The 15,112-nt window shown below is 37.6% G+C and overlaps 1 protein-coding gene across 1 annotated transcript; it reads left to right on the top strand.

Moving 5' to 3' along the window:
- The first annotated feature begins 969 nt into the window (after window positions 1-969).
- LOC145769705 (peroxisomal acyl-coenzyme A oxidase 1-like) lies at window positions 970-15,019 on the top strand. The gene is made up of 15 exons (XM_082581383.1): window positions 970-1,123; window positions 3,420-3,585; window positions 4,649-4,806; window positions 7,472-7,579; window positions 7,958-8,077; window positions 8,338-8,453; window positions 9,366-9,535; window positions 9,886-10,048; window positions 10,396-10,586; window positions 11,069-11,221; window positions 11,596-11,701; window positions 12,275-12,421; window positions 12,564-12,673; window positions 13,209-13,305; window positions 13,818-15,019. The coding sequence occupies exons 1-15, from the start codon at window positions 994-996 to the stop codon at window positions 13,878-13,880; spliced, it is 1,998 nt and encodes a 665-aa protein (XP_082437509.1). The 5' UTR covers window positions 970-993; the 3' UTR covers window positions 13,881-15,019.
- The last annotated feature ends 93 nt before the right edge of the window (window positions 15,020-15,112 follow it).

Here is a 15,112-nt window from a genome sequence, read left to right as displayed (position 1 = left end):
GGCCGCAAGCGTTAGCGAAAACAAAAAGTCTACGCCGCAAGTAGGCTATGCGGCGTAGAATTTGCTGGCGTATACGTACATCTCTGGAAAATTGTGACTAAAACACCAGTGACGTCATATACCGTACGTTATGCATGATTGCGTTATGTCCTCGGAGTTCGGACAGTGGGGTAAGTTTATGTATATAAGATATCTATGGTTAAATTAAATTGCCTACCGAGATGAGACTACCGGTACCGGTAAATAGCGTACTGATAAGAGAGTGAGTGACTGAGAGAGATTGGCCATGACATCAGAGTGGCCACTGGCCAAAATATGAGATTATTATCAGAGGCAGAGTGATTGATTGTAGCCTAGGAATCCTTATCCTCAAACTGAGAAGCATCTTTGAGAGCTTGATGCTGGCAGTTATGTATACCGTAGCCAAGACGATCTCTATAATATTATAGAGATCGCCTTGACCGTAGCCTAGGTACCGTACGGTACTTGTTGAGGTTTGGAAACACTGAGGCAGGTCTGGTCACCTAGTGAAGTTTCTCATTGTAAAACTTTTATTTTTTATAAATTATTCCATCCACTCATAGCTGCTGAATAGACAGCATGCAGTCCTTGTAATGTGTTGCTGAAGCGCACACTCTGATGGTCGAACCAGCATCACTTGATCTTCCCCTAAGCTCCTTTATTTTTCCGGCAACCAAGAATGGCCTACCAGAGATTCTTCCTGGTGTCCAAATTCTCACGCCCAACAGCCAAAATAAAAATTTCATTAACAGTTTGTGTTTTTAAAAATCCTGTTAATGAATATCTTGTTTTTGCGTTCACTCAGATACCGTAGTATATAACAACGCAAACAAGGCCCTGACACACATTTGCAGTTGTACCGTACTTGAATAACTGCTTCCCAATTAGATGTATGGTACAGTACTTTAGTTAATCTTAACCACAATAGTATTATTATTAAAGCTTAAAAATAAGTTAACTTGTCTAAGAAAAATGACTGCACCAAAGCCCCATATCAACCCTGATCTGCAAAAAGAAAGAAATAGAGCAACAATTGATGTTGAAGAACTAGCTTGTGTTATTTATGGAGGACCAGATGGACTTGCTAAAAAGCGTAAACTTGGTAAGTCATTTAGCTTGTGAATTGCTCAATGCTCATACTATTAGCTGTAACATGGCCCTTTTATAAGTCTTATGCTGATGAAGTCTGTGCAACTATGCCCTGTTTTTTAGCTTTTTTTTCAATTTGCAAACGCAAACATCATGAATTTCAATTGATTGAGTTCGCTTTTAGCAGCGTGATTGTTACTTGTGAAACAAGTGTACTGTAGAACAAGCTCGTTTGAAAACGTTCTATTTCAATGAACATTATGACTGAATGTACCCTATTAATTATCACCATTGTCATGTACAGCGCCCAGGAGCATAGTTTGACTGTGGATGTGGCGCTATATAAATATTGTTATTATTATTATACTCTGTATTTAGTTTGACAGTAGTAGGTGATGTGTTGTTATGTGGCATTACTTATATCCATTGCAGATATGCCTTGCTTTCAGCTCTTTATTAGACAAACAGTTTCATTGCAAATGTGCAGAGAAACAGCGAAATGCAGTTCTTAAACTCATTCCCTCAATGATGTTGTGTTTTGTTTGTCGTATCCAGGCTTCTAGTAGTTGAAGATTTAGTTTAAATGGATCGAAAGGCAAGGAAACCAACCTTCATGTCCACCTTCAGGCATGCCTTTAAATGTCCTGCCAAAGACAAAGCCGCATGCTGTTGAGCGGTGTCGAACCAGCACTCTGTCGATTGCCGTTCCAGCGCTCTTTCCACTCTGCTATGCAGCCGAATGTTGTGTGTTGAGCTGGAACAACTTTTAGTGCAACTTTTATTAGGTCTTTACTTTTTGGTTCAAACCATGACAATTGACAACCCATATACAACACTGGCCATGTCAACATGCAAGCTTCAAATTTGACTGCAGCACTAACGTAAGCTGCTATTCTAAGTAGTAGCTAGATGACAAACATGCTTGAGTACGGTATATTTTGTGTGATTTTAGACTACTTTTCATTTTGTGCTATTGTTACCATGCAAATATTGGAGTAGGTTTTGCCACTTGTGCTAGAATTCTGAAGGGCTTCTACTGTAGCAACATAGGCGTTGATTTTTTTACTGTTGTAAGCTAGTTCCAAGCGTGGAGAGGGGGAATTCCCTACCACGTAATTCTGAAAGCAATTTAAAAAAGTTGCCGATTATTGATTATTTTGACTGTAGCTGTGTAACGTTGACTGAATGCCCCTGGACATATAGAAAAAACCCTGGCATGCTTATGTGGGACTTGGTTAAATACATTGTGCAGCAAACGTCTTTTGTTTAGGATTAAATTGGTCTGTTGGTTCAACGTTAAATGGACAAGCCAAAGTTACAAAAGCACAATCCGACTTGTCATCGTGCTTTTTTAAGTAATTAACAAAAAACCATGGGGGCCTGACATATCTTGCCCTCCTCTTTCTCAGACTTGAGAGGGTGTCGTCCCTCTTCCTCCCCCAATTGACTTTAATGTATACACTGATAACCTTGAAAGATTTGTTATTTTTTTAAAAGTGAAACTAAAAGTTTTGTAGTTATTTAAGGTTTGGTGCTCATAATTTTACTTGGTTTCTCAAAATTCTATCATTTTAAAGAGATATTTCACAAGTATAGTAATCCATACAACCTGCTTTAGCCTGATACTGCGGGCTTGCTGTGGTAGTATTGATTTGGTATTAACTTTCAGAACCCGCCGCAACAGCAATCTACAGTCTACACTTGCAAAATAAACAGCAGCCATGCTGCTAAAACCGAAGCTCAATCTCGCAAGATATAGAGTCCATTGAACCTGGAGCTCAAAATCAAAATTTGATCAGCCTCCAAGCATTATTATAGATTTACATGTTGGCAAGGCCAGGGTATATAGGTTGCTATAGTTCAAACCTGTGTTTACACTCGAATGCACTAAAGTGTATACCAAGCCACAAAGCCAGTTTTACTAACTTAACATAAATTTGAATAATCAACTAGGGCTAGGCTATCTAATAGAAATTGCTTAGCAGATTCTGACTCAGACGTGGAAAGTACATCTATCAAGCCACAGAGTCAGTTTTAATTGACGTAAAATATATTTGAATAGTGAGCTATTAGAAATTACTTATCCAATTCTTCAAACAAGTTTACTTGAACGCAAACTAACATTTTTTTTACTGTATCATATTGCCTATTGTGTGAAACCTGTCTCTGCTGGAAACTCTCTTGAATTTGAAAAACAAATTTACTGCTGTTTTATTGTTAATATCCCACACTGGTTTTATAGCTTAATAAACTTGCAGTGACTGTTGTTAATATATATTATACAATATATAACAATATTTTTATTTTAGAGGATGCTGCTTTTAATGATCCAGAGTTTGCATCTAAACCAGTTGCTTTCTTATCACGAGAAGAAGAGTATGAGGAAAACTTAAGAAAAAGTGCTCTTAGTATTATGAAACGACCTGAACTTGGAAATGTAGTGAAAAGTGATAAAGATATGGTGGAATTCAGTCGGTTGGTTATGTTTTTTGGTTTAAGCTGATGATATCTCACTCAAACATGGCGATTTATTTTATGCAATATATATATTTAATTTGTACCTATGCCAGAATATATAGTTAAAACAGTGTTGTTATGAAAAAGGCATAGTCAGTAACCTTTTCTACTATTTAAATAAAGTTACACTTTGTCATGCAAATTATTCAAAATTGATTGACATTGCCTTTTGGAAAAGTTTGTTACCAAAAACTAGTCACATAGTGGACATTCACGTTATGTACTATGCTGAAGTGTACAACTGTACATTTGTGTGGTACCTATGTTATTGAATGAAACAGAAATATTTCATATTCCCTTACAAAATTTTTAATTTTCCAAAAATTTTCTAAGTTGTTACGAATGTTACGTACCTTTCTTTCACGGAATGGCCCGTTTCGGCGAATCCGATTCGGAGAGTTCCCTATTCGGAGAGAGCCTTTTTCGTAGAAAGCCCTTTTCGGAGATTTTTTGAAAATCCAACAACGCCTTTTGTTTATTTAGAGAATTTTGCATTTTATTTCACAATATTATATCGTTTCTTTTGCATTCCGACAAAGAAAAATAAACTGAAATGAAATTTAGCGAAAAATGTTTTTGATCTATTAATGCTAAAGCCGGACACGCGCAATCGCGCATTAACAAAACTGCATTTTTCTGTTCAATATAACGTATTGTGTGAAAACCGTTGCCCTACCTGCCAAGCTGATATAATCTGCAGTATTACCATCAAGCACCAAAGGAAATACATTTTTCTGAGAATAGCACCTAAATGACCTCCTGACCGGGCGCTACTGTGCGCCGCACTTAAATATTCTAACGCCACAGTGCGCGAAGCCGCGCACCTATTGTGCAGGCGCCTAACTGTCTGCTCCTAAAAGACGTGCTAAAAAAAAATGCGTGATTTTTGGTTGATTGTGCAGACTACTTGTAAATATTCAAGTTCCCTTTGAAAACGTTGCAACTTAACTTGAAAGCAAGCAGTATTGGTCAAATCTAACGTAGGCTAATTGCTTTATAAGCCAGTAATTTTTGCCAACAGGCGTGTTGCTCCAGTCAATGTACTGTTCGATTTAAATTACGGAATGTTTGTACCAACACTGAAAGGGCAAGCCACAGAAGAACAAAAACAAAAATGGATGATTCCAGCGCTCAATCATGAAATTATTGGCACCTATGCTCAAACAGAAATGGGGCACGGTAAGACATATCGTATCTTTGGACATACCACCATAGCCGATAGCTCTTAATCGAACTCTTGCTTTATTAGATTAGTGTTTTCCTCATAGTTGTTTGTGTGGCAACTGTTATTCGATACTGCTGTATTGCTAATGTTTTTTCTACTGGAGTCACTCTGCCATTATTTGATAATATACTAACAGGGTCTTGGAAATAAGCCTTCCCTGAGACAAAGGTGATAAAACCTTTTTAAGCGGACACCTGACCTGAGGTCCATCCTGTCTGTTAATAAGTAACAACCTCATTACCCCACGTGAATTCACAATCTATGCATTAATCCATTATTACAAACATATGTCGAACCTGTTACGATCAAACCACTGCCCTCCGATCGGATGCTGTTGTGTTGTCAAGTGTAGAATGAAATGGCAATATAATTTCTGGACAATAATTCATATACTGTATATAGTGAAGCGCTGTGCTATACAAAGTGTGCTGCCGTGATTCAATATTCGATCCTTTCCAGCTAGGCATCAGGTTGAAGTTGTTTTTATGCAATTTTCTGCAGCTCATTACGGCAAAATATTATGATTTTCGGTAATAATATACACTCATTGTATGACTGTCCATAAACTGCGCTAACCGGTGGTTTCAACACAGTTTACCAATGCAGAAATATATTTAAAAACTGGATAAAAGACAACCGGTTTCCCGTGTGAAAATGCCATATAAAACTACTACTACAATGAATCCTTAAAAACGAAATTTATCGAAACAGTCTTGGGATTAGTCATGATTTGAGATGCTGTCTATCTTTGACTTTGCCTAGATTCGACACTTTATTGAAAAAGGGCAATATTAGCTTTCCCATCAATCATATTTTAACGTGTGTTTAATTATAAATTATGACGTTGTTTTTGTGTTGTTTTCTTAGGAAAATAGGTGATTAAAATCCATCAGGTTCTTTTGAGAGGTAACGATGCTACAACGCTCTAGCTAGAACCACTGGTTTAGCCTTTATGCCATGTTTACTATAGTATGTATGTTCATTGTTCAACATAAATGAGTTCATAGCGTTATTGACTTGCCACTCAGTTACGACGTCATGGCATTTTGCCATTTTCATCTCATGAATTCAACTTTGCACACAATGGTTCACAACTCGAAGAATCTAATATTTGTTTTGATGTTTCGGGTGAAGTTCATGTTTCTAGTCTTCAGGTCAGTAGGTTTCTGCTGACCTCCAACTATAACGTGTTGAAGCAAACATTGAGTTGTCACAACGTTAAATGATTAACCAAAATGACTCAGCAGAGCTCAAGGCTGCAAGTTATATATTATCCGCCCCGATAGCTCAATTGGTTAGCGCGTGACTTCTGAAACGAAGAACCTTCAAGATCAAGCGGCGTCGGTTCGACTCTCACTTGAGCAACGCATGTTAAGGACTATTCTCCATTCAGCGGCACCTAATGGATGGAATAATTCCCCGGCAACAACACTTCAACAATCGGAAACTCCGTTTTGTTAATTTCGGTGAGCGGGCCGCGAATTTTTTTTCCCACGAACTTTCTGTTACTTCGCATAGAGTTTGTATTAATACCGTGTGAATGCAAACATTCTTCGTTGACGTGTTTGGTTCAATGGTTTCATATTGTGGACAACGGTTCGACGCCCATCGAAGTCATTTTTTTTCTTTAAATTAATTTTTGCCTTGCACAAAAGCTTTTCAAAAAAAAGTAGGGTTAGGGTTAATTCTCAATCAATTCGGAAAATCTTACTTCTAGAGTTACCAGAATCAATTTCTTTTCTCAACTTTTTAAAACTTGACTTGACTAGGTGTGTCTCCAGGCTACGTTTTTTCAAGTTTAATGTTTAAATTTGGGCCTGGAGGGCGAAAATTGACTGACTGACTGACTTTGAAAACTGCGCGAAAAAAATAAATCGGTAAAAACACTTACGCGCTCTGCGCGGTAACCAGTAGGCTAATGGCTACACTTACAGAAATATGGAAATGAGACAGAAAGTTCGTGGGAAAAAAATTGCGAGCGGGCCTGCGTCAGTGGTTCAAAGCTTCTACAAGTATGCGAAACTGCCAGAATTAAGCTGTGCAAGAAACTTTCCCAGTCCGAGCATAAAGATTCAAGCAATCAATCATATCGTTTCTCATGTTATTAGTTAGTCCTCTTTTTTATATGTAATGTATATATTTTTGAAATGAAGCAATAGTTTTTAGGAATGTGGAATCAGTTTATTAAACAACTTGCAAAGATCACGTCTCTATTAGCCACAGCAACGCAACATTCATAATTGATAATGTTTTGTGGCTTGCTTCATTTATACATCACCTTTTTCTCAATTTTAAACCAATGACTGCTCAACCGAGTCATGCTGTGCAGTCTAACGGGGAACTATCGTCTATGTTTATGAGCTACGAAGAAGTTAGATTATTATTTTTTTTCAGCCATCATGTGGAAGAGCACTAACCCGAAGAAAACATGATTTCTTCTGCCAGATCATTCAGTGATCTTGTAGCACTGGCAATCTGATAGGCATTGTGTTTGTGCTGATTTGTAAACAATAACTATCATGGTACTTTGTGCTTTGATAAAACAGATAACCCATGTTGATGCGTAATCTGCTTCAAGCTTAGGTGGCGTTTGAATATATAATATTGTGCTTGTTGAAGGAACGTTTCTACGAGGATTGGAGACGACATCAACCTATGACCCAGCCACACAAGAGTTCATCCTCAATTCACCAACTGTAACTTCAACTAAATGGTGGCCCGGAGCATGTGAGATATTTTTTCTTAGTTAATAATTTACTTTCTGTTAACTGCTGCACTGCTGTACGCACCACTTTTGAGAATGTAGAATGTCATTGTGAAATATGAAATATACTGTGCACAAATACATTGTTAGATACACAGGTAGATAAAATTTGTTATCACCGTATACCTATTTCTTTTATTCATTTCTTCAAATTTTCAATGCATCTACTTAGATGTCAGTTGTTGTATGTTTTTCTCTTATCAATCTCAATCGAAGTTAGTTCGATTCGTTTTTGAGCTACTCGCGCATAGGAATTGAATTTTTGCCTTTATGGCGTAAGTCTGCGATGCTACAGTGCAAGATAGAGTAGCAACAATTACATGTTCTACAATTACCTGCAGTGGGAAAAACATCAACACACGCCATTGTTTTGGCTCAACTTTATACTCTTGGAAAATGCCATGGAATCCATCCATTTGTATTGCAGCTGCGCAGCTTGGATGACCACACCCCTCTACCAGGTATTGCCTAATATGCCCATTGACATGTGGAGTTTATTTTTGGTATATGTTATATATTTGATTTTGTCATACATCATTACATACAAATTAACATAATAATTGACCTTATGTTATCAGTATTTTATGACAGTGAAATTTGTTGCTAGTGTTCGTTTTTTGTGATGTAACTTTACAATCGGCCTAACTGCAGTAAGACGGCGCTGAGACACCCAGTAGCGATATTTTTTGATGAGTCGATTTGCTATTTTCTGAATATTTAGGAATAACTGTTGGAGATATTGGACCAAAGTTTGGGTATGGAGCTAACGACAACGGTTTTTTGAAGTTGAACAATGTCAGAATACCCAGAGAGAACATGCTCATGAAGTATTCACAGGTAACCGTCGCTATATACTAAACACTAACTTCCAAACTGGCCGAACATTTTAGATCCGAATCAAGTCTGATCTGAAAATTTAATTGAAAACTGGAGTTTTTTCTTCTGCCAGTCAGTGCCACCACACTTGACACTTCATTTAACGACCAGACATAAGCCTATAGGATAAAATACGAATAGTCTTTTGAAGACATATATAACTCAGTAGGAATCCCGACTTACTGGAAATTAAAACCAAAAGTACAAACTCCTAAGACTAAATAATTGAATGATCTAGCTTAATGTAAGCTTATCGAGGCCGGTGCCCGTAATGGTTTTACCCGTGCAATTTCATAATTATACGTCGATAAATACTAAATAGCGTTCAATATGGTGCTTTCAAAGACGCCAACACACTGCTGTTCGGTTAGAGTAACTCTCACTGGGAAACAAGAGTATTTTGCTACAAGCACACGCTTCAAATTGCATTGTACCTACATGGTCCGGCTTTCTGATTCTTTATCATTGTAATGGACTTACGCGTTATAAGCTTGTTAAAACTTATCGTTCTAAACCTCAATTGCTGCTGTGCTATCCTTCATTAACAATAATTGGCATCCGTAGCTTCCCAACTGCTATTGAACTGGAAGTCTAGTGGAAAGTTTAAATGAACTAACTCGTCGTAAAATAATTTTAATTTAACGTTATAAAGTGTTGTGTCTAACCATTTTGTAAGTACATCTTTCCTTGTCATGGCCACATTCAGCCCAGTCACTGACAGTTGACTTTTTACATCGTTTCTGTCTAACGCCATTCACCACCCCAGACAACAAATCAACCGTTTTTTTTTTTACGTCTGCAAACGTTGAATCAACGTAAAAAACGGTTGATTTGCAGTCTGGGACCTTACTTATTTCGCTGTATGTGACATAGGTGTCACCCGATGGCACGTACTCCCACCCACCTTCATCAACGTTGCTGTATGGCACCATGACATTGGTTCGTGCAGGTATTGTGCGAGGAAGTGCCACAACGCTGGCAATGGGGGCCACCATTGCTATACGGTACAGCGCCGTGCGAAGACAGAGCGAAATGCGACCAGGGTTTGTATTTACTTGCTTTGTAGACACATATAAGTTATAGAATATGCAACTGCATGCATGTTATATGATGGTTATTGTGCGCAAACAAAGCACCATCTTTAAATTTTTTATCCATCAACGCTTGGTAGTTGAGGGGAGAGTCAGATTTCTTTTAATCTTTAACGAGCAATCTGAATTTTTAAAAACGCTTTCTATATGAGGTTGGATGCGTGATGTCTGGTTATTTTCTGTCTACTGCTGCGTGTACTTATCTCAATGTAATCTTCGATGAACGAAACAAAGTGTTTTGGTAGAATAGAAAGGCTGGACTGATTTTTACATTAACGCAAGTACCTGTTGACTTGTCTTAGGGAGCCAGAACCTCAAGTTTTAAGCTACCCCACACAACAACACAAGCTTTTCCCACTCCTCGCCACTGCGTATGCCTTTAACTTCGTCCAAGCTGCCATGACCGACACTTACAATGTTGTTACCGAGCAGGTGTCCAAAGGAGACTTTACTCGCTTACAAGAGGTAACAAAGTCATGCGGTTTCGCATAGTACTGCTAATTTGCATTCATCGAATGTTGGCATTTACACTACAATCCAATATTTTAGCATAATTTGTTAAGAAATCGATTTTGTAATCTGTTTTTGTATGATGTGATGCTTTTGTGGCAGCTGTGTTCATAATAATAGATAATTTTATGCGTTTTACTTTTCATAGACTACACACTTTACAAACCAAAAGTTTTTAGCTTGTGAAAAATGCTGAACTGACAGCGAATTAAAGCATTTGACCTGATACCGACATTACGGTGGTGATAGAACTTGCAAACTCGTAACCAGATTTTGAATAAGTAAATTTTTTTGCGTTGCAGCTTCACGCGTTGTCCTCTGGTCTCAAAGCGTTCACCACTTGGGTTGCCAATGCCGGACTGGAAGTTTTGAGGATGTCGTGCGGTGGCCACGGATATTCTATGGCTAGTGGTTTCCCGAAGCTTTACACTACCTTTACACCAGCATGTACATATGAAGGGGAAAACACGGTGTTGATGCTTCAAAGCGCAAGGTTTTGATATAACAGTTAGTTAGACTTCATTTACATGTTTGCGTATCACGCTTGGCCATATAGTGACGGCGATTAGTTTTACAGCATCGTGCAAAGGACGTGTGAGCTCACTGCATTTGCATGTTTGTTTATTTTTTTTTTTATAAATACCTGCAATGCGTAAGGATACCGTGATAGTGTCAGGCTGAAGTCATTAGAAGAGCTTGCTCTTATCTTGCGTCGTTTATGAAACTCGGTGTATTGTTAAATTTATAGCTTAATTTAGCCTGTCTTATGCCTGGTGGTTGAGTTTAACTTAATGTATTTCCATCGCATTGAACAGAGAGGAAAACTGGGAAGCTAGTCTCCTTGATCATCTTCAAGCATGTCAATAATGTCTTCCCAATTACATTTTTTTTATAGATTTTGCAACTTTCTGTAAAAAAGTTTTATTGTAACTTATTAATACCCATGATTACCGTTTGCTTATGATCTGTGTGTAGATACCTCATAAAGTGCATTCGCAACGTGAAGTCGAACAAAACCTTCCACGATTCCGTAGCTTACTTGGCTGTTAAGCAAGACCTCTACAAACGAAGCAGAGACTTGATGAATTTGGACTTTCTAGAAGATCTTTATATGCAGCGAGCTTACAAGTATGCGAATCATATCCCAACCTAAGCGATTACAGAAATTAAATTGCAAGGTCAATCACGTAAGCACAAAACATGATTTATGAAACTGGATTCAAATCTTGAAGTGCTTCTTCACTCATGGAAACTTGTACACAGACACTGCATCCTGTCTTTTCACCATTGTTTTTTGGTTTTAATATCTGTTTTTTATAGTTGTAGTCTCGGACCATATTCTCAGAGTAAAGTCTACCAACTTGTTCTTAATTACTTTTAATTTTTGTTGTGAATTGTTTTACCAATTTCGTCTTGTTTGCTTGGTTTTAATGTTTTAGTTCTATAAAACTTATTTGCGTCTGCAATGGCAATGACGACTTATTCTTGATAATCTTCCACAGCGTTGTGCACTTTGCTTCTTCGAAGGTGGACGCTGCAATGAAGGAAGGAAAAGATCTCGTCAGCGCCATCAACTCAGCCGCTGTCTTCCTTGTTAATGCGGCCAGTGTAAGATACAGTTGACTTTGTTTATGAGCAAAAATATTTTAAACATTTTTGCATTCCTTCAGTTCTTTTACCTTCACTGTACAAATTGGTTCAACATTTCAGTACGTTTGCTTATTAATTGCATCTGGCAACACTGTATGGCATCATGAGCGAGATCTAGTGATTTTTTTTTAGACTGTATTTGAAGAAAATTTTCATAAATCAAGTTTTTTTCTAAAGAAATAATTTTGAACGTTAGATTGCTTGTTTTGAAAATAAATTGTCTTGTCACCCATCATGCAAGAAGTATTAGTCACTGACACAAACATAGAAAAGCTTTCAAATTTCAGAGTTGATTGGTGGTACAAAACTTTTAAATTGCGAGCAGAAGGTCGCACAAAGCTCGGAGCTGCAAGTTTTCATCTGACTTTAGGGTTTCCAACTTTAAAGCCGACGAAAGGCATACTTGGTCTATGTCAAGCCCAACACAATGGCTGGTTGGCTATGCAGTGCACTGTATTCAATCAGTGTATGGGTTATTCAGTTATTCACTGTAAGTAAAATTCACAAAAAGGGAATTGTTTTTGACTACAGGCACACAGTCACTATTTCATAGTCAAAAACATGAACGATAGTCTAAAGAGATTGAGCATATCGGCTTCTCTACGGAAAGTCTTGAACGAGCTCGGTATTTTGTATGCTTTGGATGGAATTGACAAATCTAGTGGAGAATTCCTTGAAGTAAGTGGCATAAAAATGCTGAAGGGGACGTCTGACATTGATTAGTTGTGATGAAATCTTGTGTTTATCATAATTGCTTATTATTGCATTGTTTTGTTTGAACAGTTTTGTTGAGGTTGGTTTTAATTGTTTGACTTCGCAGGATGATATACTGGGCGGTGAAGAAGTGAAGCTGGTCCGTCAACATGTTGTTGATTTGCTTCCTGTTATTCGGGTCAACGCCGTCGCTCTTGTTGATGCGTTTTGCTTCAGGTTCGTTGCAACTTAACAAATGACGAGATTAGATTTGTAGATAATTATTCAATTTTATTTCGTATTTATTGAGTGTGATGTGAACACCACGGCTAAGTAATCAGCGAACTATAGGTTCCTCGTAGTTTCGCAAATATTCTTGTTCTGCAACATTTTCCCAAACTGACGAGAGATGTCATGGAATAGGGATACAATACAGGTATAAAGAAAGTGCTTCTTTCGTTTTAATTGGTGTTTTAAAGTGGTGGGATGGCGCAACGGATAAGGCGTTGGCTTTCCAATTATGCAAACCTCGTTCGACTCCCGGCTTCAGCTGGTTGTTGAAAAACACCGCTCACCTCTACCCAGGGTGTAATAAATTGGGTGGCGTAATTGCTGAAGTAAAGGCGGCCGAGAGAAAGGAACTGGCCACCCTATTCTCCTCAGTGCCGAAGGCTTAGTACAACGAGAACCTTCTCATACCCGACACTTGAATCAAGTATGGGACCCCCTTTACCTTTTTTTACCTGTTTACTGTCATACTTTTGTGCTTCAGAGATGAGAATCTTCAGAGCGTTTTAGGACGAAGCGACGGAAATGTTTATGAAAACTTATTCAAATGGGCGCAGAACTCCAAGTTGAATAAAACAGATGTAAGTCTGAGGAGAAAGTTGGTTGGAATGATTGGTTCAATTGAGTGCAAGATGCATAGCCCAAATAATAAACTTAACTGACAAGAGTTTGCCAAACAAAAGCATGAATTTAGTTTCTATTCTTTGGGCTTTGTATTAGGTCCATGTTGCTAATGCTTATATTTTTAATATAAAAGTTCTGGTTAATGTCACCAAGGCGGAAATACCCGCTTACGGAACTTAAAATCAACATTGACCATGACAGTTATGATGATGAGTAATGTCATGCTTTGTGTTAATATAGTAAATTTATGATTGGTCTGATTTCCTTATGACACTGTTCAACAGTAAGGCACGGACTGGCCTCAAAACCGAGACTAGTGTTGATAGAGGGTGAAAGATTTGGTACCGGTAGTGCATTGTAATTCACTGCCTTGTCTGCTTTCTCATACGCCCATATTTCTCTGAAAGTGAACGATTGTAGGAAATTGTCACGTCTGTGATTACTAAACCTCTACCTTACCTATTTGCAGGTTCATCCCAGCTATCATAAGTATCTTCGTCCATTGCTGAAACGCAACCAATCCAAGCTCTAGTTTCACGCAAAGCTTCTTGTGTAATTTTCCATTGTAGCTCTGTCTCTTCAGAAACTTTGAAGAATGCAACGATTTTGTCTTTACTGCTGCAATTAATTTCCTTTGCCTCAATATAATCGATGCCTGTTTGTAATTCGTATTATTGGTGCTGACAAAACAGCTGGTACGAAAAATTCTCTCAGGCCGAAGTGCCAAACTCTAGGGCTAGGCTATATATGTACTACAGCGATATGTTGCAGGAAAATCATGTACAGTATAACTTTATAAAGTGAATTACTTTTAATAAACTATCTGACATTATCAACATATAGGTATGTTGAATTAGAACAGCACAAGAGTAGTGTTTAGTTTTGATTAAACTATGATTGTTTTACTGATATATATATGCAGTACGGTGCTACACGTATCAATTGCGATTGTTCTTTATATCGTTATTACAAACGATCCATTTTTATACCAATAGTAGCCTACATCTTTAAAGAAAACTAAAGGCTCGTTTATAAGTTTGTTTTGAATCTTTGTTACAAGTGTTATTATACGGGCCTGAAGATATTTTTATTATTCGATAAAGTCTCATTAAAATAGGTTTTTGATTATTCTCTTTTTGTCAATACTTTTATCACATGGATTATTTCATAGGCTTTCACTAATGTGTTTGATTTTACCAAGCTAAAGAATAGCTGATATCAATTACATCCACGTTTGTGAAAAGATTTGGTTTTGTGTTCTATGTAACCAGGATTTCGTTACGATGCATTGTTTCCTTGGCTATAATATGGTGATGATATGATGCGGCCCAAAATGGCCGTGAAACACTTCCTCAAATTCGTTTCTCAATACGACGTCTGTGCGGAATTTTACGTAAGGAAAATTGTTTAGTATCTTGTTGTTTTATAACGCTAAAACCGTGTAAATGCGGAGTGTTTCAAAACCTATACGTTATGCAGTGTTATATGGTTGAAACAGTGTACTACTGTACATTGTAGTCTAAATGCACGATGAAAGGCGTGTAGGCCTAAAATTTTGTTTGTAGGCCCTTTGTTACGTGTAAGATGTTCAATTGTTCAAGAATTTTTAATCTGTTGTTGCAATAAAAGTTATTAATATGTGAAATTGTTGTTGTATATAGGTCTACCTATTGAGCAAAAGCGTAGATTAATTCGAGTCACTGTGCACTTACATGAGAAAGTGTCACGGTAATAAAACTGTTAAAGAAATGGTGTCTAATCAAT

Source organism: Aplidium turbinatum, chromosome 4 (assembly GCF_918807975.1).
Source record: "Aplidium turbinatum chromosome 4, kaAplTurb1.1, whole genome shotgun sequence".
Classification (NCBI taxonomy): Eukaryota; Metazoa; Chordata; class Ascidiacea; order Aplousobranchia; family Polyclinidae; genus Aplidium; species Aplidium turbinatum.
Note: the sequence above shows the minus strand (reverse complement) of the source record. Positions and strands in the feature narration are given on the sequence as shown.